At 36.2% G+C, this 26036-nt stretch overlaps 3 protein-coding genes and 1 pseudogene across 4 annotated transcripts; 3 read left to right on the top strand and 1 right to left on the bottom strand.

The window, feature by feature from the left end:
• Positions 1-282: 282 nt before the first annotated feature.
• Positions 283-20061, bottom strand: il7r (interleukin 7 receptor). Of its 2 annotated transcripts, XM_016526234.1 has the most exons (10): positions 19883-20061; positions 19432-19543; positions 19156-19298; positions 18942-19081; positions 18654-18810; positions 18323-18419; positions 18169-18232; positions 17118-18068; positions 1549-1560; positions 283-293 (listed from the first exon to the last, which is right to left on the bottom strand). In XM_016526234.1, the coding sequence occupies exons 1-8, from the start codon at positions 19950-19952 to the stop codon at positions 17730-17732; spliced, it is 1122 nt and encodes a 373-aa protein (XP_016381720.1). In that variant the 5' UTR covers positions 19953-20061; the 3' UTR covers positions 283-293; positions 1549-1560; positions 17118-17729. The 2 variants fall into 2 exon arrangements, with proteins under 2 accessions (XP_016381720.1, XP_016381719.1); XM_016526233.1 differs by lacking the exons at positions 283-293; positions 1549-1560 and having other exon boundaries at positions 17079-18068; positions 18323-18440; positions 19883-20060.
• Positions 1235-8181, top strand: LOC107718997 (LMBR1 domain-containing protein 2-B-like). Its single transcript, XM_016526278.1, has 13 exons — positions 1235-1293; positions 3267-3484; positions 3568-3680; positions 3782-3880; positions 4871-5324; positions 5469-5543; positions 5650-5763; positions 5835-6018; positions 6108-6289; positions 7120-7253; positions 7367-7472; positions 7641-7732; positions 8178-8181. Exons 2-13 carry the CDS (start codon positions 3311-3313, stop codon positions 8179-8181), a joined length of 1731 nt encoding a protein of 576 aa, XP_016381764.1. The 5' UTR covers positions 1235-1293; positions 3267-3310.
• Positions 8315-10493, top strand: LOC107718973 (LMBR1 domain-containing protein 2-B-like). Its single transcript, XM_016526235.1, has 5 exons — positions 8315-8425; positions 8865-8911; positions 8999-9113; positions 9234-9360; positions 9757-10493. Exons 1-5 carry the CDS (start codon positions 8368-8370, stop codon positions 9818-9820), a joined length of 411 nt encoding a protein of 136 aa, XP_016381721.1. The 5' UTR covers positions 8315-8367; the 3' UTR covers positions 9821-10493.
• Positions 14757-15741, top strand: LOC107718972 (calcyphosin-like protein; annotated as a pseudogene).
• Positions 20062-26036: the final 5975 nt, after the last annotated feature.

Below are 26036 nucleotides of genomic sequence, written 5' to 3'. Positions count from 1 at the left end.
ACAAGCTCTAGAATCCTGGAAGATTGCTTTTAAACATAATTTTTCCCCGCACACGTGTATTATTTGGAATAATGAAAATATATTGTCTGGTGGTAACAAATAACTTTTTTTAATTGAATGGGAATCAAATTGATCCAGGATTGCTACGTTCTTCGAACGTGTAACCAGCAACCACTTCAAATGAATTGCTAAAATCATGAATTATAACTGCAATGCGCTGTTACAGCAGTGAATTATCCTATATTACTTTATTTTATATATCATGCAGCACAAACGTCCGTCTGTGTAAGAAACTATGTGCATATTTAAATGTCAAATCATCTCAGATGTATTAAGCAAGATACGAAGAACAGACCACAGAAATCTACCTTTGAAGTCAGACGTTGTTTTTGGTTTTATTGTTATTCCTGTTCTCATTTTTTCCCTTGTTAAATCAGGTAAGAGCTGTACTTAAACTTAGTTGTAAATAGTGTAAGTAGGTTAATCATCGTTTGGGCAGCGATGCAGGAAAGGGTCACAATATTTCCGGGTCCTTGACAATATAAATGATTTACCTGGTGAGCAGAAATCTTTAATTTGATAAGCACAAAATCAAAAATAAATAAAATTATATATATATATATAATTTTTGTGTGTGTGTGTGTATTAATGCTTCATGCCATTCGCTTCTGTTCAAGCTAAACGGCCTCTTGTTTTTGTCAGGTGACGTGGTGATACCTTTATGGGTGATACACATTTTTAAGCACAGTGCTCCCTCTACAGGACTGGCTTTGCCTACTCATTTTTTCCCCCAGCAGCTTTTTTGATTACACATTTGATTCGTATAAGTCTACATTTCTGCAACATATAGCCTACGTACGCATATTCTCTTTGTTACAATGTACTATTTTTGGTACTAATTTTAATGTAGCCTATACTGTGCAATTTTTCTAGGCAGCATCAGTACTTTTTCTATAGGCCATTTTAATGAAAATCAAAGAATCATTTTATAATAATTAACTTTTTTAGAACTAATTCACAGCTAGGACACTGAAGGCGTTATCTTACACATAAACTATATAATTAAAGCATCTGCCCCAAAAAGACTAAACATCTTAAACAGTGTTTTTTTTTAGCCCGTCGTAATTTTCCTTTTTTGCTGATAAAACTATTTGCACTCATACACAGTAGTTGGCGATATGCACCTATGGCGTCTTGCCGATAACACCAGAAGAAAATAGGCCGCGCCCATAAGACGCGTCAGAGCCGTGACGTTTGTTTTCTGGAAATCGGTGAAATGTGGATTTCCTCCAGGTAATTTTTATCATCACGCAATGCTCTAGATTTGTCTTTACTTTGGGATTGAATTAGGATATATGTATATTGCGTCTCATATTTCTCTGCAGCAGATCTGAGGTAAGGCGAATTCATTTGATCCCATGATTCAGAGCAAAACACGGACACAGCCCGAATGATCAGCTGGAGTGGAGATTTTGCTTGACAGATTTGTTTGCGATGAAAGCAAGCGTTGTCATCAAACAGTTGTGTATAAATAGGAATGCCTTGCACGTAATGTATTAGCTTTGAATGTGTATGCTTTATTCTAGCGATGTCGGATTCGTGAATGAATCATTCTTTTGAGTCGGATCTTTTTTGATGACTTGGTTAAAAACCTGATTCAAAACCAGTCGGGCTGCATTTATTTTAAAGCATTGTGAGAATGGTGCAAAATGTAATTCCAGTGTTAGTAATGGAAATGCGTTTACGACTTCGACACGCATTATGAAGCTCAAAAGAACCTGTTCTGTCTGAAAAGAACGATTCGCGGAAATAATCCCATCACTGCTTCCCATCCCGCCCATTAAACTAACTTGATTGTCTGCATAAGATTATTTAGGCGTGAATGAATCAAGAAATTATACATAATTAGTCTTTACGATCAAATGCGGAAAAACAAAAGTTTCTCTGAGATGCATAATATGCTGTCAGCTGCCATGAATTGTTTGAATACCCCAGTCACATAAGTACATACAGGTACATCTCAAAAAAGTAGAATATGAAAAAGGTCAATATTTTTTGTCACTCATTTCAGAAAGTGAAACCCATATATTATATAGATTCATTACACATATAGTGAAATATTTCAAGCCATTATTTCTTGAAATTTTGATGATTATGGCTTACAGATAATGAAAACCCAAAATTCAGTGTCTCAGAAAATTTTAATATTGTGAAAAAGTTCAATATTGGAAAGTCATGGTGTCACACCCTAATCAGCTAATTACCTCAAAACACCTGCAAAGGTTTCCTGGGCCTTTAAATGGTCTCTCAGTCTGGGTCAGTAGGCTACACAATCATGGGGAAGACTGCTGACTTGACAGATGTCCAGAAGACAGTCATTGACACCCTCCACAAGGAGGGTAAGCCACAAAAGTTCATTGCTAAAGAAGCTGGTTGTTCACAGAGTGCTGTATCCAAGCATATTAATAGAAAGTTGAGTGGAAGGAAAAAGTGTGGTAGGAAAAGGTGCACCAGCAAAGGGGATAACCGCAGCCTTGAGAGGATTGTCAGGCAAAATCCATTATCATCAAAATTTCAAGAAATAAAGGCTTGAAATATTTCACTCTGTGTAATGAATCTATATAATATATGGGTTTCACTTTCTGAAATGAGTGACAAAAAATTGACCTTTTTCATGATATTCTAATTTTTTTAGATGTACCTGTATTTTAATAAAGGGCCTTGAGGGCACATGATTATGTTTTGTAACCATTAAAACGCTCCATTTATGTCAAACACTTCAGTTGAATCAATTAATTTAAAAAAATTAAACCTGTTACCCATTCAAATAATGTTAACTTCAAAAAACTTCAAGTATTTGAATTAATGCACATGATATCATAACAGTAAACAATCTGCTAAAATACAGTTTACATAATTGTTTATAGATTATGTAGATTTGAACCATCTTCAATAGAGATTTTGATATTGTTTTGCATTTATTGGTAATATTTAAAGAAAAAGTTGGGTTACGAGTCCGACTCTCTAACCATTAGGCCACGACTTCCCCAAATTTAACCTCACTTTTTTTTTTTTTGTCTAAAATCTCAAAATAGTTTTCTGCAGAAATTCAGGTGAAGCGTGACAAACTACAGACTATTGTGTATTAAAAACATAAGGGAGGAGTTCTTTGAAATCCCCCACCCCAACTTTCATTTCATGTGGTTTTTAACTGTTTCCTGTTGCATGTCATTTGTCTTTTGGTCTTTGTCTTTCTCTGTTTGCAGTTGTTCTCAGTCCCTTGACGAGTGAGAGGAGTGCGGTGTGCACTATGAGTGGGGCGGCGCTGGGAATAGAGATTGTGGTGGTCTTTTTCCTGGCTCTCTTCCTCCTGCATCGCTATGGCGACTTCAAGAAGCAGCAGCGCATGGTTCTCTTTGGCACACTGCTGGCTTGGTATTTATGCTTTCTCATCGTCTTCATTCTTCCCCTGGATGTCAGCACGGTTAGTGTGGCTCCCACTCAATAGAAGTGTCCAGTGCAGTTAATTCCTGATGCAACTCTGCAACTTGTGCAATTGATTTTCAGACAATCTACAAGCAGTGTTTAATTGATCACGAAGCACATGCCCAGACGCCCTCAGTGAGCCCTGTCCTTTCAAACCAGACAACTCCAAATACCTCCATCTCAGCCAGTAAAAAGTAAGCCTATGAATTCACCTGCAGCCCATGTATTCAGTTAGTCCTGTTCTGATTGAGCACAAAACTGTTTGTGAACATATATTATGTCCCTTTTTCCAAAGCACCCAACGTGTGTGCTATAAACCATGGAGCTACATTCCAGATGGCATCATGCCCGTGTTCTGGAGGGTTGTTTATTGGACATCACAGTGTCTTACTTGGTGAGAAAGCTTTGTCCTTTTCAAACTTGATAATGGCGTCTTAAATCTTCCTGGTAAATATTTGTCACTGTTACTACACAAATCTGTTGTAGGGCTGCAAGATTAATTGGGGGGAAAACCCTGAAATCGCTACATGGTTTATCAAAAAGAGATGTCATAAAGATTGCTATTTAATTTAATAAATGTGTGCGCTGCTTGTTTCAGAATGAATTGTGGCACTGTGTTCATTTACACATGAGCAGCTCTTACACATGCTCTTGAGTTTGGGTCACTTTTATTATGCATTGAGAAAGACAACATGCACCAACCATTTTCTCAAACTGTCAACAGTAAAGAAGCTTTAAGGGCTCCTGGATTTCCAGCAAAATAAAAGCTTGATGTTTTAACGTTTGACAGTCATGAAAATTAGTATTGTAATTTTACATTTGTATGGTAAAATAAAATGATTGTTATTTAAATTAATTATAAATATGATTAATAATAGTTTTATTATTTTTCTTACTTCATTTTTTTTATTTTACAGTGAAATATTACACTAGTAATATTTCTTATTTTGTTTATTTAGTAGTAATACTAATATTTAATAATAATGCCACGGACCCCCAAGTAAAGTGCCCCTTCCAAAATATAATAATAATAATATTAAAGCTCATTGTCCTTTATAAAGATCTTTATTTAAACTGAGGATAATAGTAAGTTTGATGAATTTTATAATTATTTTAAATTTGGGTGTTTTAAATGTTTATATTGTATTTATATTGTATTAAAGCCAATTTAAATTATTGACATATTTTCAAAATATTAGGAAAATATTACTTGTAATTTTAGAACATGTTCAGTTTATTTCAAATGTATATGTATAGCACTTTTCACAGTAAATATTATTTTCTCACAAATTTTCTGTGAACCCTTGGTTTAAATAATGCATAAATAACTATGCTGTATTATACCTGTAAGAATAGTGGTTAATAACAGTGTTGATCTTCCAAGGCTCCTTCTGCCATTCATGCAGTCGTATGCTCGTTCTGGAGGATTCTCCATTACTGGAAAGATCAAGACGGCTCTCATTGAGAATGCCATCTATTATGGCACATACCTTTTCATCTTCGGCTCTCTTCTCATCTATGTGGCCGTGCATCCTCAGTGGCACCTCTCCTGGTCTGTAAACCAATCCAGAACATTCTTCCATTGTTGGCTTTCCATACTGACTTTTTTTCTGTATCACTTCACCAGGTATGAGCTGCAAACCATCGGCATCACTGCAGCCAACACTTGGGGTCTGTTTCTTCTAGTGTTGCTCTTGGGCTACGGCCTGGTCGAGATCCCTCGCTCGTATTGGGAGGCATCGCGCCAGGGTCACCTCCTCATCAAGACTTACTTCAAAGCGGCCAAGCTCATGACAGAGAAGGCAGATTCAGAGGAGAACCTAGAAGATGTCATGGAGGTGAAAGCCATGTGTGTTTATACACCGTAAACAAACATCCGTTCACGCTATATGAGTCCAGATGAGCTGGTTTTTGAAAGGTAATGCCAGATATGAGTCCGTTCAGCCAACATTGTGTCTTAGATGTTTGTATTTTTATCACAGGAAGTGAGAAAAATCAATGAATCAATCAAATATAATCATCCATTGAGGAAGAACGTGGACACCATTCTCCGAAAGGTGAGAGGACAACATGATAGCAGTCTTCTGGTGCATTTTTATGTATATATGTGATTTGAAGTAATCATGCCCCTCTTTTTAGTAGAAATCTGCTTATTGTTTTTAGTGTCCAGTTGAATATCAGGAGAAAATGGGCAGGAACATGGACGACTATGAGGATTTTGATGATAAACATAACACATATCCCACTGAAAGAAGCCTTTCAAAACTACACAAGCAGGTACTGCTCAAGTGTTTTTTCTGTGTTTTCTGAATTTTGCTCTGGAATAATACTAACAACTGGTTTCTTAGGTAATCTACGCAGTCCAGCGGCACAATCGCACGCACGTTCAGTGGCAGATATTGCTGGAACAGGCTTTCCATCTTGAGGACGTTGCCAAGAATGAAACCAGCACCTCTCGGCAGTTCGTTCACAGCTTTGCCCCTCCAGAACCTGTCGGCTGGTTCAGACGCTACATTTATACGCCCACAGTAGGTAGGTGCTCTAATAGATGTGGATATGCTATATTTGAAACAAATGTCAGTGTTGATCCTGCCTTTACTGTCTTTTGCTTCCTTCATCAGAGTGGTACTGGGAGTGTTTGCTGAAGCAGTGGTTTTACCGTATACTGTCTGTGCTTCTGTCACTCTTTTCGGTGGCTGTGGTTTGGTCCGAGTGCACTTTCTTCAGTACTCGTCCCGTTCTGTCACTCTTTGCTGTGTTTATCCAGCTTGCTGAGAGAGATTACAACTACCTGTACATTGAGGTGAGTCTGCCTGAGCTTAGGTATCTAATCTAGGAAAATATACATGTAAATTCTTTTTGGTTCCAGGTCTTTATTGAATCAAATAAGATCCTCAGTTATGATTGTTTTAGAACTTTATACAAACATTATGGGAAAATATTTAAAGCGGCAGCTGACAAAAAGTAAGGATTTAACTTTTTTTAAAAAGGAGACTCTTATGCTCAACGAGGCTGCATTTATTTGATCAAAAATACAGTAAAAAAGTATTATTGTAAAATATTATTATTATTTAAAATAAGTGTTTTTTTTTCTATATTTTATAATTTGTAATTTATTCCTGTGACAGCAAAGCTAAATTAACAGCAGCTTTTACTCCAGTCTTCAGTGTATCATGATCCTTCAGAAATCATTATGATTTGGTACTCAAGAAACATTTCTTATTATTATCAGTGTTGAAAACAATTTTTGTGGAAACTGATTTTCTTTCAGGATTCGTTTTTTGAAATAGAAATATTTTTTAATTATAAAATTATTATTTTCCTTTGAAAAATGTTTAATTCTATATATTTTTTTACATTTATGTTTATATATGTATTTTTGTAGTTTTGTATATAAAGTTCTATCTGTGCACTGGAAGCTTCTGTCACAAAGACTGTTTCCTTGTGTGTGTAAGCATACTTTGGCAATAAATCTCATTCTGAATCTGATTAAGTCATTTATTTTATTCACTTTGTGTCAGTAAGGTTACCGACTTCTGCCATAGACCAAAACTAAGAGCCTCCTGACAGTTTGACCTGATTTTGCCTGAGGCATCAGCTGAAACGCCTTAATATTGTCTTTTTGTCCTGTAGATGGCATGCTTCATTACCATTTTTTTTCTTTGCACCTGCGTCTACTCCACTGTGTTTCGCATTCGAGTCTTCAACTACTACTACCTGGCCTCACATCACCAAACCGACGCTTACAGCCTGCAGTTCAGTGGCATGTATGTTTCACAGATAGCAGGATTCAGTGTATTAAACTGAATTGTATTTTCAGTGAACTCTACCCTTAGTTTTTCCTCCGATAAACCACAAAAGCCTATGTGTTGTTTACTAGGCTTTTTTGCCGCTTGACTCCCCCACTTTGTCTAAACTTCCTGGGACTGATTCACATGGATTCTGCCATATCCCACCAAGCAAAGGAGCAGACGGCATACACCTCTGTGAGTCTTTTAGCATTATTTGAAATGTACAGAATTATTTTAATATGCGAGACTCTTATAGTACCACTGAGCATATGTTTAGAGCAGCAAGGCTTCAATGGCCCAGAGTCCCATTTGGAAATGTCTAATTACTATTAAACATTAAAGGAACCTTCTGTATTGTTGTAGATCATGGGTTCCATGCGGGTCCTGTCCTTCATTGCCAATGGCTTCTACATCTATTACCCCATGCTGATCGTCATTCTCATTAGATCAAGAGGGTGCTTCTACTAAATACTGAGCATTTTTCAGTTTTTCTTTTTTAATAAATCTGCAAAGATGTCAACAATTCTGTGTTTTTCTGTCAATATGGGGTGCTGTGTGTACATTGAGGAAAAAAAATTAACTTAAATGATTTTAGCAAATGGCTGCAATATAACAAAGAGTGAAAAATTTAAGGGGGTCTGAATACTTTCCGTACCCACTGTATATGCATAATTTATACTATATTGTTATAATATTACTGTAATATTATAATATGAAAAGTGAAATTCATCTGAACATTCCATCCATGAAACTGTTCTTCTAACTTTTTTAATGAATGAAGGAAATACTAACTTTAAGTCTAATATTTATTTTCACAAACATTCAATTTGGTACGTAAAGCTGTATTATTTATCTTGTGGACACATTCTTTGCTTGTTTCACATGGCTGTTACTCTTCAGTTGAATAACTGACCTTGCAAATCATCTCTATAATGAAGTTATATCTAAAATTTTCTATAAATCATCAGACAGAAGAGTTTCATGATGGTAGTATGTGTCAAATTTCATGTTGTAGTTTCTGACTGATTTTAAATCATTTCTGTCCAGTCTTGGCACACGCTGCCTGAACCTCTTGGGTTTCCAGCAGTTCATGGGAGACGAGATGACCTCTGACCTCATAGATGAAGGCAGAGAACTTCTGTGCAGAGGTGATTTGTTTATATTTGTAGATTAAAATAAACGATAACTAGAATATAAAATAGTTATATAATTAAATGTACTCACAGGCCCAATTTATACTTGTCTACAAGACTCGTTTTAAAAACAGTTAAGCAAAAACCTTTTTGAGACCATGACAAAAAATTAATGTCAAACAAATCTAACTGTTTGAATGGTAGTATAAAAATAAGGTAAAGCCATCTCCTGTGGTTGCTATGGCTAGATGTGATACAGAAATAAATAGTGATTCAGACAGAAATCACTTTTGCTCATTGCTACATCTCTACTTTCTGCAGTGGTGAAAACCTCAGTGCGTCAGAGGCGTAGTTACCGCTGACACAAACATAAACATTTAACACAGTCCCATCTGGTATTAAACGAAGACATGTACTTAACTAATTTTGTTGTTTCGTTTTTTTTCTTGCATAGAAAGAAGAAAACGCCAAAGAATAGAAGATGGGGAGAGCAGACGAAGAGTGAGTTCTAAGTAGTACAGAGTAATATATACATAATTACTCTAATAATACATATTACACACATATATGATTATATGTATATGACAGGAATGGAGAGAGCGTTATGCACAACGAGATGAGATTGCTGGCAGAAACCGGACTTCCATGTCTGAGATGAAGGAAACCAACTACGGCGAAACCCTAAATTCAAACACAAACCGGCGTATGTTTAATGCCCAATAAGACATGTGTCCTGTAGTATTCCTATAGAGTATTTGTTATTAAGTGAATTTTGTAAAGAAGCAGTCAATTGAATATTAATCCATTAATTTTTATACACAAGAGGCCAACTACACCCCTAGCAGCAGCCAGACAGGGCGAGACAGCATTGAGTTGTTGCAAGATGCTGAGCCGTTGGACTTTAATGCTGAAACACTCACTGATGACCCTTTGCAATCTGAACCTGGCAGGTTAGATTGAGTTTTATTGAGTGCTGCAGGAATTAAATATTTTTGTAGGCCAACACAAAAGTTAGCATCACCCTGGTTCCCTCGACAAATTATTGCAGAAAATCAGCTCTGTGACCAACAAAAGTTGTCTAATCTTATTAGGTACTATAGATTTTATGTCATATAATACAATTATTAAATTACAGGCATTATTACAGGCATTTAACAAAAACAAAACAAAACTGTGACTTCAGGATGATGAAACCGCAAGAGCAAAAATGCTAACTCGTTTCTGGGTTTTGGCCAACAAAAATACATCTTCCCTGCGTCACTCTATTGTCATGAGTTTAGTTTTAATTTTTTAAGTTTTCCTGCACCTACTGCATGCACTCACTCCTTTGTTTCCTTTCCCCACAGACATGCCGGTGGAAGGTACTTCTCTATGTCTTCTTCTCGAAGCCGAATCTTTGATGATGTTTGATGTTTCTCACTTTGGTCAAAAACAGTCATGAGAAAATAAGCTGAATTTTACCTCTAAAAACACTCATCTCTACAGGTGTGGTCTGTCCCTCTCATTTTAAACATCTTCGACTTCCTGTATCCTGTAATGCAATGTAGTCATCTGCATGCATCCTGATAAACACACAGACATATAGATTAATGCACACACTTGTTTTGAAGTGCCAGGCAGTCAGACTGCTACATGAGACAAATGGGAAATGTCTCTTTTGCTCAGTTTCAAGAAATGAGTACAGTCGGAGTACTCAGTCATGAGAAGTACTACAGACACGGAAGATTTAGCTCAACACACTGTTTCTCATCATTTACTACTGATAGGTATCAGGTAACGTCTCTGAGCGTTTACATCAGTCAAGTAAATATGAACGGACGTCAATGTGGCCAATTTGTGTTGTTATTGTGAATGGAGATTTTATAGGTCTAGATATAGGCTGTCTTACAGAATACTGTGCAGTTTTTTTTTGGTCTATGTGATTGATCCGGTATAAAGCCGGAGAGATTGCACAGGATTGAGGGTTCAGAAATCTGCAGTTAAAATAACTCCTATTTAACCTTTCAAAGTGTTATGGCTTTCCAGTAGTTCATGTGAGTGGCAAAAATGAAGTTTTATGTGTTCTTTTGTTTTTTCTTAATGTCATATACAGTGGGTACGGAAAGTATTCAGACCCCCTTAAATTTTTCACTCTTTGTTATATTGCAGCCATTTGCTAAAACCATTTAAGTTAATTTTTTTTCCCTCATTAATTGACTCCAAGATGGTGAGAAATAAGATTCTCTGGTCTGATGAGACCAAGATAGAACTTTTTGGCCTTAATTCTAAGCGGTATGTGTGGAGAAAACCAGGCACTGCTCATCACCTGTCCAATACAGTCCCAACAGTGAAGCATGGTGGTGGCATCATCATGCTGTGGGGGTGTTTTTCAGCTGCAGGGACAGGACGACTGGTTGCAATCGAGGGAAAGATGAATGTGGCCAAGTACAGGGATATCCTGGATGAAAACCTTCTCCAGAGTGCTCAGGACCTCAGACTGGGCTGAAGGTTTACCTTCCAACAAGACAATGACCCTAAGCACACAGCTAAAATAACGAAGGAGTGGCTTCACAACAACTCTGTGACTGTTCTTGAATGGCCCAGCCAGAGCCCTGACTTAAACCCAATTGAGCATCTCTGGAGAGACCTAAAAATGGCTGTCCACCAACGTTTACCATCCAACCTGACAGAACTGGAGAGGATCTGCAAGGAGGAATGGCAGAGGATCGCCAAATCCAGGTGTGAAAAACTTGTTGGATCTTTCCCAAAAAGACTCATGGCTGTATTAGATCAAAAGGGTGCTTCTACTAAGTACTGAGCAAAGGGTCTGAATACTTAGGACTTGTGATATTTCAGTTTTTCTTTTTTGATAAATCTGCAAAAATGTCAACAATTCTGTGTTTTTCTGTCAATATGGGGTGCTGTGTGTACATTGAGGAAAAAAAATTAACTTAAATGATTTTAGCAAATGGCTGCAATATAACAAAGAGTGAAAAATTTAAGGGGGTCTGAATACTTTCCGTACCCACTGTATATGCATAATTTATACTATATTGTTATAATATTACTGTAATATTATAATATGAAAAGTGAAATTCATCTGAACATTCCATCCATGAAACTGTTCTTCTAACTTTTTTAATGAATGAAGGAAATACTAACTTTAAGTCTAATATTTATTTTCACAAACATTCAATTTGGTACGTAAAGCTGTATTATTTATCTTGTGGACACATTCTTTGCTTGTTTCACATGGCTGTTACTCTTCAGTTGAATAACTGACCTTGCAAATCATCTCTATAATGAAGTTATATTTGTTACATTTATTTTAGCTGTATTCTTGTGGATGAATGTCCGATAGGCCATTTTTGATTTGCACTGGCATGTATGTCACTTTTTCAGAACAGGCAAGGCTGTTGAAATAGCTTTAAGGACACATTCTGTTGTGTCAGGTTAAATGGATTATAAGTAGGCCTACATATGTGCTGGTTTTCCAGACTTATAAGCACCCCTTTATCACAAGCGCAGTTTTCTTATAGAAAACGGTCATTAAACGAATGTCTTGAAGGAATCTGGTTAACATAACAAGCTTATAAAACAAGACTAGTGAATGCATGGCAAGATGTGAGTAAATCACTGTTTTTAATACATAAAATTCTCATTGTACACAGTCATCAAGCATATCCGATGTAAGTTTTTGCATGGTGTTCTATTGAATATGCTGAGGATTGAGTAATGTGTTTTTCACTACAAACATAGTATGTCTATTTCTCTCCACAAATGCTAAGTATCATGGTTTCATCCTGAATTAATGTATTTTCATAAGCAAATTAAATAGGAAGGGCCTTGTTTTTTTGTTCATACCTTTTGCTTTGCTGATAGTTATTCATATGTACTGTGTATTTATGGAGATATGAATTTAGTTGCCAATGAGGTGTAATCTTTTTGATATGGTCAGTCCTCAATTAGTATATTGATAAAGGCCAACTGGAATCTAATGCTGGAATCTGTTGATTTGTATATTTGGTGTAAGTGGATTGTGGCACATTCCAAATAGACAGGTACTTAATATGTAATCTTGCAATTATTAATAAATGATTGATGAAAACATATTTGCTTCTGTTTGCTGATATTTTGTATTAAAAGTTTATATCTATGTTCTCATTCCATATCAGGTTTCCACACAGTCTCCAAACGTGAAGGTACTTACACAAACAACTTACACAAACAAGACTCTTGAACAATTGAGATAACTGCAGTATTCATGTTGTCACAGTTGTTTTTTTATATTCAAAATTCTGTTTCGCATTGTTTTTGTACCGTTTGACTGTTAAACCAGTAAACTTGAACAACAGCGGAAGATAAACATCGCGTTCTAATCGCTTCATCAAATACCTGAAGCGAGAATGACTACAAGAACTCGTCTCTATGGAAACACTGCACGCTAAAACAGGAAAGGCCAAACAACGCTAAGGAAATCCGGGTGGTTTTAACCATAGACTGTATAAAAACGGGTTTTAACACATCAGTCATCGTTTCATTTCACTTCTCCACGTGAGTATGCAGCGAATAGATTATTAAAGATAAAGAAAGCCTTTGTATTATGGTGTCATGTGCTGTATGCTGAATTACAGTAGTTTAAGAGCATGTTATTTCCTTAGTCCACGATTAGAATTCCTCAGTCACAGCTCATAGCTAATAACCGTGTATTAAGGTTGAATTACTGTAATATTATTATAATTACAATGCATGCAGTTTTATGGGCTCATAGTCAGAGACTACATGGAATAATTTTAGTTTTAAAATTCATTTGTCACACCGCATCTTAAAAGGAATGGCAACCAATTACAGGACCTAAGATATACACTTTCTATTTTTATTTTTTTACAAATTCCTCGAACACATTATGCATCAACCACACAACAGAGGGGTACGTAGCCATTCCATAGAGAAGGGTGATTCCATACAGTAGAAGAACCATTTTTGGTTCCCTAAAAAACCTTTCAGTTTTTAAAAGAGCCATTGTTATTGTGTGCAATGGAAAGAAACTTTTGTGCAATGGAAAAGTTCCATGGATGTTAAACGTTCTTCGTGGAACCACGGATGCCAATAAAGAACCTTTATTTTTAAGAGTGTAGCCAACTAAACAGATAAAAGCCTAAAAATCACTCTTGTCACCTTCAGATCAGATAGGCAGGGCCATCGCTAGTGGGGTGAAAGGTGGTGACGATTATAGGGGCCCACGGTGATCTCAACCGACTGGCTGAGGCCAGCCTAAAAAAGACGCTCGATCAGGACAGTTGACGGGCCACTGCTGCGCGTCTTCACGAAAGCTTATAATTTGCACGTGTTTTTAAGCCTTGCCGATTTAAACATTCAAAAGAGTGTAAAGCATTCAAACACAAGACGCGGAAAAGCTCAACTGAGTTCACGCGACGCGCGCCGTGTTCGGTGCACACGCAGAGAGCCGCGTCTCACACACACAGCAACACCGAACCGAGCTCTCCTTCGCGAAGTTCGCGTCCTCCTGCACCTGAACGAACAAATACAATTTGCCGTTTAAACAAACAGAAAAACATGTGAAAGAGCCCAATTCAGCACCCGCGGTGTTCTGGTGTTTAGGGCGCACGCAGAGAGACACGTCTCAAAGCGCTTAAACACCGAATTTGCCTCTTCTTGCTCTTGTACCGATAAATGCATACAAAATTATGTCAAAATACCCGTCTTGGAAAGTATGTTCGAAAAAAACACGCCTAATTTACTAGCTGCTGTCGGTGTCCTTAATGTGAATCCAAGAAAATGAAAGAACGAAAATCACTCACTGCTCTTGACTGAATTACTTTGTAGTTTTAACAAGAATTAATCCACAGTCAAACCAAACATTATTCAGACACCAGATATATTTTTTTACTAGTGGGTGCAGGACACTAGGCCTATAGTTAATTTTTGTGAGTATAGCAAAATAAAGTAAACTGTGACATATTATACCCAAAAATTCTTCATACAGTGGACTACCAGTGAAATTTATATAAAAAAATTGGGACTAAAAATTATTCAGACACTGTGACCTGACCATGTTTTGCTTAAGTGTTATAATGTGAGAAATGTTGAAGGTGTTTGAATAAATTTTGGTTTGACTGTATAATAAATTTTTACATTGAAGACTATGCAGTGTTATTTTACATTTCATTATTCGGTTTCTGTACCTGGACACCTACAAACTTGAAAAAACCTAAACATTGTGTAAATAGCACAAATAAATAAATAGAACGAACATACAAATTAAACAATTTCAAACAGGGCCCACTGGTACAACCTGCACCGGGGCCCCGCAAACCCCAGCCACGGCCCTGCAGATAGGTGTAGGATGGCCGGTACATCGCGGCATAAACGAAAGATGGCAATCAATGCCAAGAAGCAGCTGGCGAATTGTTCAGACCCCATTGAGCGTCTGAGGCTGCAGTGTTTGGCACGAGGGTCCGCAGGAATCAAGGGACTGGGCAGGTACAGTATGCATGAAGCGTGTTTCTTCATATAAACTGAAGTGCAGATATTTGACTGCAGTCTGATTTTCTCAGGACTTTTAGGATCATGGTTGATGACAATAGTCGCACACTGGACATGAAAGAGTTCCTGAAAGGCCTGAGTGACTACGGTGTACTCATCGAGAAAGAAGAGGCCATGAACCTTTTTCAGTGCTTTGACAAAGACGGCAGTGGATTGATTTTGATGAGTTTCTTATCACTCTGAGGGTAAATACACAACGGTGATGTATTCTTTTTTTAGACCAGTTTAGGCCAGTTGTGCTCATGTTATTATTTTCATTCATGTGACTGTAGCCACCCATGTCTAATGCCAGAAAGGAGGTGGTGCTACAGGCATTCAAAAAGCTGGATAAGACCGGAGATGGTGTGATTACAATTGAGGATCTAAGAGGAGTATACAATGTCAAAAATCACCCTAAATACCGAAACGGTGAGTGGACCGAAGACCAAGTATTCTGCAAATTCCTGGATAGTTTTGACTCTCCGGATGACAAGGATGGGAAGGTATGAAGATGCTGAAAACCTTGTTTTCTCATTGAAAACACAGTATCAAGCATAATAGTGTATTAATAGTACACAGACTGTCTTTAGAATAAGTTCTTTGGTTTTAAGCATTCACAATCACACAAAGTTCCCCCGATGGCGTCATTACAAGTCATTTTCTGAAGTATTCTCTTTGATCATGCTGTCTTCACACATCAGGTCACAAAAGAGGAGTTTTTGAACTACTACTCCGGCGTGAGCGCATCCATTGACACAGATATCTACTTTATTGTAATGATGAAAAATGCATGGAAGCTTGACTAAACTTCTAAAACATCTATTTTTGGGTAAAGACACTCAACTTTCAGCAAAAGTATGTCTTGACCCTGTTAATCATTTCATAATATATTTTATTTCATTATAAACTTTCATATATATATTAAAGTTGATAAAAAGTATATACACACATTTTGAGCACATGAGAGCTTAAAAGGAAATGGCACAGTTTCGACAGGGTTGAGTCTAAAATAAGATGGCATGTTTACCTTTGGTGTCTGACGAAGACCTGATGGTCGAAACGTTGCCGCAATAAATTATTTTTATGGAGCAGTTACATCAGTGTGCGGACAATACGTTTGTATTTTTGCTATAGTTTGACTTTTTTTTTTTGTCCTGCACCTGAGCCCTGTGTGGGTTTGTGTGCAACTTTCTTACACTTTACCTTTGGTGTCTAACAGCTATTAACGTTGAGGTTTTGGGAATCTACCTCACATGATCAAAAAAATCAACCAATTACTTATTGCACACAGTGTTTCTCACTCCAGACAAGCAGCTGCACTAATGAATGTATTGTTTTATTCCAGAATCAGCCACACCATCTAACAAATGCAGGTGGTGTGGTATTGTTGCCTGAGTCTTTTGATTGTGTGCATCCTCTTTATTTGGCTGTTGAAAGCTGTCTTTGCACCTCAAATACAAATTATGTTTGTGATTAATTCACTCCAAAATTTTTCTCTTTCTTTCCGGGTTGGGTTTATCCTTCTGCTATGTGGTTTTGGTGATGAGGGTCTCTGAAAAGGCTACCAGTTTGTTTTATAACAGTTTTCTCTTTTCCATTTACAGGTGACAAAAGATGAATTTTGGAACTATTACAGTTGAGTCAGCACTTCTATTGATAATGATGTATATTTTATTTTAATGATGAAGACTACATGGAAGTTATGAGGAGTTGTGCTTTTAAACAAATTGCACTTGTGAAATCAAAGCATGCTAGTCTTAATAAACCTGGCAGTACTGAAATTAGTTTTAAGGATATTAATAATGAATCTGGAAAATCAAATAATAGGAGTACGGTAGAAGCCTAAATTATGTGTAAAATGTGTGAGCTTTATCAGTGGTAACTGATTTTTAGGGTAAAATCACTGCATCATATTTGTGCTGAAAACAGTGTCGTATTTGGTGATACATGAAAGTCTTGTAATTCAGATTTATTTATGCATGCTATGGCAGATGATATTTTACAAAATGTGACTCATTTAATAAATGTTTTATAATGGTTATAAAAATTAAGTCTCTTCAGATGATTCACATGAAATGTGAAAATATATTCTACGGTTATGCTTGTTTTTTATACATTCCTTTATTACACATCTGTTTAATATAGATAACTATATATATAGACTACAGCTGAATTGTATTACAAAATTAGCATTACAAGCAGTTGTTTTTTTAATATACACAGAAAATATTTCTTCTGATCATTATAAATAAATCCTATAATCATTGAAAAAGTGCCACTTGAACTGTGTGTATTAGGTTTGAAAGTTGTGCGTGAGGTTAACAGAACCTCTGTTAACCTCTCAGCTTTACTCAGGTATATTTACAGATGAAAATATACATGGATAAATGTCTTGCAGAGGATACTGAGGCTAGCAGCAGTTACATTAGGTCTGAGTATATGTGTGATGACTTCAGAAATGTGGATTTCTCTATTTCTTATAACTCTTAATGCCTGTGTTTCTGAAACATTCAGAAGGAAATTGGCTACCAAAATGGAGACCACAGCTGTGCACGATGCTTGGTTGAAAATGAAACCTGTGGATGACTGCTATCATATGATATGTACAAACTTGGTAAGCATCAGAGCTACAAACTGGACATGATTAGCGACGTGTAAAAGTGCCTCATATATATGTAACAGGCTTATTGGGTTATTAAATGCATCATATACAATCTCAGTTAACCTTTTATCATATACAAACCAAGGGTCTGTAAAATCATGAGTGAACTGGAATTGACTTAAGACAGTCTCTTCATTGTGTTTTGAAAAGGCTGGACATAGTGACATAGGCTTCATCTTTACATTCTCGTCGAGGGGCCGTTGTGCTCTGAGAGCTGCCATTTTCTCTTTCTTTCAACAAATCTGGTTCGTCTAACAGTCTAATTTTAAGGTGAGACTGATCTCTTGGAAGCCATTCATCTGCTTTCATGTCCATTTCACTCACTGATGTGCTTGAGGAACTGGCTTGACTGTAGCGGTGCTCATCCAGGCCATCTTGAGGCTCAGGAGCAGATGGCTTTTCATCGACGTAATCCACACGGTGTATGAAGACATCGCTGAATATCTCAGGACTGAAAGTGAAAGGAAGACCCTGAAACCATAAAAACAGTCTGTATGAGGACGCGGAGTCTCCCGTGTTTAATCTTGCACAACCTCAATGAAGCAACAACACACATGATAAATTGAATTACCCTGTGCATTTGTGCAAGAGTTGCCTTCGGGTGTGGGATGTTTGGTGTAATGTAGTCTTTTATGCTGGATGAGAAAACAAATAGTACATGTTTTAAAAAATAATAAAATAGCTTCTTGTGTTTTTTGTTTTTTTAAATAAGGTAAAACACTCACTGTGTTCTCCATCGCAAGGTCCCCAAACCAATGATGAGCACCAGAACGACAAAGAAGGTGATGATGTAACCGACCTTTGGAAGATCAAAATTCTTTTCTGTGGTAGTAATTGTAGAACCTGTCATCATTTCCAGCATCACAATTGATCAGACATGATTAATAAAGGTTAAAATGTTTTTCCACATTTTTTTAATCCTAAAGCTATTTGATTCATCACAAACCAATAATGAACAAAAAAGTCCCAACAAGGAGTGTTTATCATACTTAACATAGTATAACAGTAGTATCTTCTCATGTAACAGACATCTGATCTCCAGTCAGATCCACTCACTTTTTATAGTGAAACTGGCATTTGAACTCCACTCACTCCAGTTGCCATCAAAAAACTCCACAGGCTTTGCTCTAACACGTGTGTAGTAAACACCATCTCCACCAAGTCTGTCCCTGCTGATACTGAAGTTCCTATATTTTATAGTGGGACTAATGGGCTGTAGAGAAAGAAAACATAGGTTTCATTTGTTAAATGTTTCATTTGTTAAATTCACATGTTTATTTGTTAAATGAACTCAAAATTATTTTTAGGAAAGATCAAGTCTAACAAACAAATTGTGAGAAACACCTTGTCAAGTTTGTCCCCCCAGATTTCCAATTCGAATTTAGGATTGATAACATATTCATGACTGTGTTCAAACCATATGAAAACTTCTTCTGTGTCTTCCATGTAAGTGGCAAGCTTAATTACAGGAGCTGGGATTTTGACTGCAAAGCCAAAGACACATTAGAAAGACTGACAGACAGGGAACATACATAGATAGATAGATAGATAGACTTGCCAATTTTTGACAGGTCGATATTTTCAAAAACCTCGTCTCCTATTTGTAGCACGTATTTTGCTGAAACGATCAAATTCTTAAAGGTAATGTCTCGTGGTCCGGAAGTAGCATTTGTACACACTTTTTTTAAACCTTCCATTTTGCTAAACAGGGGAAAAAAACTGTTATTTCCAGTTTAGTCAACATCAGGGCTTTGAACAAACATTTGTTTCACATTATATTCAAACACTCTAGTGACAGAAACGGTTTGTATTCATTTACAGACAGACTAAATACCAGAGTCTCGTGAATATGACCTCCTCAGTGGATTCGTCGTTGAGCGAGCAGGTGAGGTTACTTTGGTTGAGGGTCAAAGTGGATGTGCAGGTCACATCTTTATCAGACCCATCTAAAAGGAACCAAGAGTAAAAAAACAAACCGACAATTTTTTCTAGTCCCCATTAAGTCTCCACCTTATGTTAGTGTGCTTCAATGAAAACTAGCCTAAATGGTTTCACATGAATTTACCCCCAAAGGCATCTCTTTATGATCATAATCATGTCACTAGATAGTAGATACAGTCTAGCTGCATTTACAGTCATTATGCAGGAGTGCTTGCCAGCGATTTGAGTAAAGACTAAACTTATAATAACCACTCCCATTGAAAACATATTAAAAAAATTGAAAATAATAATAATCAATGGATTCTCCGTTTATTATTTACAGTCTAAAATCTCAAATTACTCACCATCATCTCCGCTCTCAGACAGAACCAAAGGACAGAAAACAACTAAAAGCATCCATAAAACACCCGCCATCTCTGATCCAGCAGTACAGGCATAGATCACTCACATCTTCATTACTCACACACTACTGACAAGTGACAGCTCACAGTGGTACTTTCAGAGGACAGAAGAAGAGAGAGAGAGCGGTAGAGAGATAGACAGTGAGATAAAGAGAGCGCGTCTCATTTCTTATTTGTGTTTCCTTTTCTTGCTTCCTTTCCACGTATCTTAACTCCACCCCCCTTTTTATAGAATCAGATTTGTGCCTTTAATTTTGAACATAACTTCTCAAGAAACTAATGAAAATCTAAACTGAAAATGAATAAAATGTCTGGGGGGAAAAATCGCAGGCAAAATCCTTGACTTCGTATTTGAATACACTGCATGCTTTGCTAACTGTTTTTCTCTTCTTTCTTTCGCCGAATTGAATTTTCAAATGCACTGTCAGAATTTTCATTTATGCATCTGAAGTTTTCGTTTACTCTCCCTGGGCTTTCGTTTGCCATTCTGGCACAAATCCCTCGTGGGGGGCGGGGCTAGCAGCGGTGGGTTCTCATTGGCTGGCGAGTTTTTGATTGACAGCTTCTTAGCCTGGACGTGAAGACGTCAGTGTTGTGTTGGTTACTAGTGCGAGTCAGAATCTGTAAGCGGCTTCCTATCTCATTTTAGTGACATAAAGATCTGAGGTTTTTTTTTTGTGTCTGTATTTAACTTATACTGCTACTTAGTTTACATAAGCTTTCAGGAGCAGTATTTGTCTGCGTGAGAGATCAAACACGAGAGAAAATTAAAGTCTAGGGAGGTTTAATTGCACAGGCCTAATGGTATAGGCTTTAGACTTTCAAGGGTATTACATTTACACAAAGAATATTTTTGTTGATAATTGTTTTTATCTTGAGGATAATTTTATTTAGTTGAACATTATTTTCTAATATTTAAAAAAGGAAATACATATTTTAACAATTACCAACACGGTTTTAATTGTGACTTTTAATAAAATACGACTTTATTCAGTTATACTGACATTATTATCACTACAGCATATGCACAAGTGAAAGTGAAAGTCTTGTATCAGTTATGTTGTGACAGGAAAGACCAGAACCCACAAAACACTTACTGCACAGTGTAGGCTACATGTAATGCACAGTGCTCATCATAATATACATAAATTGCTCAATATAAAAATGCACAAGTATATAATATACAGAATATGTCTATCCCTTGAGAAGTTCCTGTTACAGTATCAGTCATGACTGGGTACATTATGTGGTAGCTACTGGAGTGCAATATTACAAAAAAAAAACGACCAATAGTCCACCAAAAAAGTTTCTTTTATCATATGACTTAAATATTTTTAAGAAAAAATCCATCTCTGTGAGTCCATAATGCAAGTGCATTGTAACCCGTGCACTTATGATAGTTGGTCGTAAGCAATGGTTAGTAGTTAAAAAATTACGTACATGTTTCAAGTAACTTCGACAGTAAAACTGTCAACTTGAGCAGGACCCGGACTTTCACTTTGGACAAGTGGTGACCCAACACAGTACCAAAACTGTTTAGCATACAAAATTTAAAAAAAAATAAATAAAATGCCCATACAATCACATATGAAATTTACATGACAGGCTAAGCAAAATTTGACATTTTTAATGACTATATGAAAATTGGCAATTTGGAAAAAGCATACACAGCAAGGGCATATTAGCCAAATAACCAAGTGAGGATAAATTTGTGACAAAATACTGTAATTTGATTTGATGTGGTCTTTGACATCAGCAACAAAAGGCATAGGAAGGGTTTTGGTGTCCTATGTATGTATATATAATTAATTCTTGCTTCTATCTGCAACCGGATTTGAACAAACCCGCGACACATTTTTGGATTGCCACCCACCAGTTGAGGACCACCACTCTTTACTATACGTAACAGCTGTTATAGCAGTTACATCAAGTTTTGCATCTTAAAGGAGAACAGTCAGCACTTTATTTAGGTCAAACCATGAGAGACCAAAGCAGACAGAGGTTGTGGGTTTGACTGAAACAAAACTGTTGCAAACATTTTGGTTGTTGGAATGAAACTGATGCCTGAAAAAGGGAGACATGCTTACTTCCTCTTGTTAAATAAAGAGAAATAAAGCGTGTAACAACAACAAAACACTAATATTTGTTTATACTAGAACATATCAGAGATTGAAATAGATTCAGTTTAATGCATGAAAATGTTTTTATAGTAATAATAATCATTATTATTAATTATTATTGTTAATATTTAGACAATATTTCCAGTAACATTACCAAAAATGTTTGTCATGTTTTTTTCTCTTTTAGATTTTCAAGCATTGCTTACAGACTATTCGCAAGAAGTGCAGGTAAAGATGAAATGAAAAAGTCCTCTATCAGCACATACCTTCAATCTAAAAAACAAAAACAAGTGGTAACCTATTACAACCCACTTCCTGTCGCCTCTAGCAAATGGGTTTACGTAAAAATGAGGCCAGCACATCGTCAATCTAAGCTGCTATCTCTTCTCCTGTAAACAAAGTGTTCAAGTCACAGACAAAACTGGATTAATGTCTACAACAGAATGACACAGAAGGTTGATATTAAAAGTCGTTTAAATTAATCCTGCCATAAACTACTGCAGATTGTACTTTTAAAAATATCATGCACATTTAAAGGCTCCTGAAACTTGCATGAACTAATGACTGATTTCAATTAGAAGTCTTGCAGATACACAACAATCATTTCCTAGTGTTGCCTATATTAGTGTGATTGTGTTGTGGAGAGACTGTGGTTACCCAGCTGTAAATCGAAATATTTGCTGTACCTACAGAGTACACTGGCATTTGGTTATGATTCATGAAGTCTCAAATGCAAAAGAAAAAAAGAAAAAAATATTTGATTCGAAGAATTTCCAAAAATTAAAGTTTCAACCTTCCAAAAATCACAGTGCTACATGAGCAATACTAGATCTTCATGGGATGACTCTACAAGTGTTTCTGATCATTGTTGATACACATTGTTGATTCGGATTTTGACCCATCGAGTAACCACATAAATGGATGTGGTGTGGCAACACTGATAACCCTAAAAGAAATCAGCATTATGTGTTGAAACTGGCAGAAAACATGTGCTTTCTCTGGTAATCAATGTGGTAATTCAGATCTTCTCCTCCTAATGTGGACAAAGGTCATTTGTGACCAGTTTATTTCAATGTGAATGCTGAAGCATTTCATTTGAAGGCTACAAATTTTTGGTCAAATCCACCTAAAAGCATCTAATCTTTAAAAATTTAAATAATAATAATAATAATAATAAAAAAAAAACCTGTATAAAAATGTAAACAGTAAAACAATTATTAAACATAAACCTTTATGAAACAGCAAAAAATAAAAAAGTAACAATTATAACATTAAAAAAATTTACATTTATATATCAATAATTTGATACTACATATGTGCATGTGTGTAATGTTCTTAGTTAATTTATATTATATTGTACAACTAGTTTGTTGCCTATTGGCACAAATAATAGTAAAAATTGCAACAATTGTAAATAAAAAAAGTCAAACTATTGGTTTTGCAAACAAATATATATATAACATTAATGGCTGTGTGTTGAGTTATTTTGAGGAGACAGCAAATTTACACTGTTATACTGTATGTACACTCACTACTTTACATTGTAGCAAAGTGTCATTTCTTCAGTGTTGTCACATGAAAAGATATAATAAAATATTTACAAAAATGTGAGGGGTGTACTCACTTCTATTCTGTGAGATACTGTATATATATATATATATATATATATACACACCATGCTACGTGTACTGCGTTAAGCTAACCGAGACTTGTCATTTGCACTAATATATTGTTGATCTTTTGTTAGTTTTGACTGCTTTTATTGTAAGTCACTTTGAATAAAAGCGTCAGCTAAATGACTAAATGTAAATGTAAATGAACAATTTTTATACCCAGATATGTAAAATTATCTGTTGAATTGAAGATAGAAGCATAATCTTGGTTATTTTTCCTCTCTGATTCATTAAGTAACATTATAGATGATTTGGAGTGATTAACTTTATATCCAGATATTTTTCCAAAAGTTTCAGTGAGATCCAGGAGTGCGGGGACAGAGCTACTCAGATTTTTCAGGAACAAAATAATGTCAATAATACAGCTATTGAAGTTAAAAATAATACTATTGTTATAAAAGTAATAAGGTAGACCCTGCTGCTTGTAACTAACAACATCCCTTAGCCGTGATCTTTAGTCACAAGACTTCATTTAGTATTATTAACTGTGACTTATGGTATAAAGGATGTGTTCATGTGCGTTTTATCGAAGTTATAATTAAGGAATGTGAAAGCTTGAATAAACTGTGACAGTGGTGGTGTGATCTGCTTTAAAAAGTGTACTTCATGCTACAAATAGCATGTATAAATGTGCGAGACTGCAAAATCCTACTTACTGTTTGAGTGTCACTGAAAAAAAGACAAATTATATATGAAATATATACATAATTTCTAACTCCGATGTATCGGGAGTTTAAAAGCAATAAGACAAAGACTCTGCTCTGACTCAACTCTAGATAAGATGTTACAAATATGGTCGGTAGAGGGCAGTAAAAAATAAAAACAATCCTTAAAACATAAAAACCAAGGGACTGTGGCATGAAAAGTCATTAAGGTCAATGTAAAATTAATAGTCAAAAAATATACAATATATATATTTACTAAATAATACATTGAATTGAGTTTTACTTTATTGGCATTGAAAGAACTATTTCAATCCAGAAAGTGCAATACATGAGAATTTGACAGCTTAGTATACATTTTGAAACCTAAAACTAAAAGATTAGAATTACCTCTTTGAAACAAAATAGAGTATCCTGAATTGACATGATGCACTACTCTAGCAGAACAGCCCATTCTGTTGGCAACATACAAAATGAGGGGGAAATTGTTGAGATTGTATAAAATTGTACTTTAAGTAAACGGTGCGTAGTTATTGCTATTTGATTGCACGTAATCATTTACAGAGCTGTGCAAAAGTATAAAGTAAATTGTGATAATTGCTTACTTTCATTAAATAGTATCCTGGTAGTTTTGAGAATGTCTTTTCTGTACACCATAAAACTCATCTCAGTGTATAGGACGCCTCTTAAGATACATTTCTTCATTATACAGTACTTGCACATGCCTTCCAGCACATTCTAGATTCCACCAACAATCACAGGATTATTTATTTCGACAGAATATGAAATATCCCAGGTCAAACTTCCTTCATCATCCTCATCCTCTCCGCTCTACATCCTTCAACTGGTCATGGTCACTTTCACGATCTGCCACATTTGCTGGCCCTGTCATTCAGGGTCCCAAGTCTCTGCATCTGTTTCTTCAACACGTGGGGAGAAAAAAAGCTTAAAAAGACCCTGTTTAGAGAGTCCAATCCAGATTGGACACAGGCAAGAGCCACTGCAATGCAGAGATCTCCTGCTTCTTTTTGCTAGAGGTTGTGAGAATGAATCTTGGCAGCCGATTTTAAAAGTTCTCCTAGAAAAAAAAAAAATGGAGATGGCTGTGTTGCTTCAGTGGGAGCCCACGAGATGAAACTGTGCTCCAGCACAAGCAAGGGAAATAAAAGACACTTTTCCATTACAAACACAAAGAAATCAGTGCATACTAATACAGACACATGAGTACGGACACATACATCTCGCATTAGTGTTTCATGTCAGTAGCCCAAAACCCTTTTATTTAATTTAGATTAAACTTATTTAATCATAAGAATTAGTCACAGACAAACAAATCCCAATCCAAATATAGTGTTTTAACTTTCTATAACAATAGCCTTGCTTGTATTAAACGGGAGCCTAGAGAGAACTGGTTGAATGTTATAGAAGAAAAGTCAAAGCTTATTTACACCTGCATCATTTAGACTTAGTATCCCCCTTATTGAAAGCGTGTCTCAACACCACAGTTAGTCGGTCATGGAGATTGTCCGTCTTGTTAAATGTGGATACTGTAAATCCCATACGTATGGTGGTGTTAATATGTGGGTTAGCAGATCTGCGACGGGCCCGCTGCAGGCCGCAGGTCTGACTCGGTAGAGCTCAG

The sequence above is a fragment of the Sinocyclocheilus rhinocerous genome, unplaced genomic scaffold (genome assembly GCF_001515625.1).
Source record: "Sinocyclocheilus rhinocerous isolate Xijiao unplaced genomic scaffold, SAMN03320098_v1.1 scaffold753, whole genome shotgun sequence".
Classification (NCBI taxonomy): Eukaryota; Metazoa; Chordata; class Actinopteri; order Cypriniformes; family Cyprinidae; genus Sinocyclocheilus; species Sinocyclocheilus rhinocerous.
Note: the sequence above shows the minus strand (reverse complement) of the source record. Positions and strands in the feature narration are given on the sequence as shown.

Bases quoted from the DNA above. Each gene is read 5' to 3' on its own strand.
- LOC107718997 (XM_016526278.1), top strand. From the start codon at position 3,311: ATGAGTGGGGCGGCGCTGGGAATAGAGATTGTGGTGGTCTTTTTCCTG. The intron at 5,325-5,468 runs GTGAAAGCCATG...TTTTTATCACAG, and splicing joins ACCTAGAAGATGTCATGGAG to GAAGTGAGAAAAATCAATGA. The intron at 6,019-6,107 runs GTAGGTGCTCTA...TTCCTTCATCAG, and splicing joins CATTTATACGCCCACAGTAG to AGTGGTACTGGGAGTGTTTG.
- LOC107718973 (XM_016526235.1), top strand. From the start codon at position 8,368: ATGGGAGACGAGATGACCTCTGACCTCATAGATGAAGGCAGAGAACTT. The intron at 8,912-8,998 runs GTGAGTTCTAAG...TGTATATGACAG, and splicing joins ATGGGGAGAGCAGACGAAGA to GAATGGAGAGAGCGTTATGC. The intron at 9,361-9,756 runs GTTAGATTGAGT...CTTTCCCCACAG, and splicing joins TTGCAATCTGAACCTGGCAG to ACATGCCGGTGGAAGGTACT.
- il7r (XM_016526233.1), bottom strand. From the start codon at position 19,952: ATGGCGGGTGTTTTATGGATGCTTTTAGTTGTTTTCTGTCCTTTGGTT. The intron at 19,082-19,155 runs GCAAGTCTATCT...TTGGCTTTGCAG, and splicing joins TATCGACCTGTCAAAAATTG to TCAAAATCCCAGCTCCTGTA. The intron at 18,069-18,168 runs GTAATTCAATTT...TTATGGTTTCAG, and splicing joins CTCTTGCACAAATGCACAGG to GGTCTTCCTTTCACTTTCAG.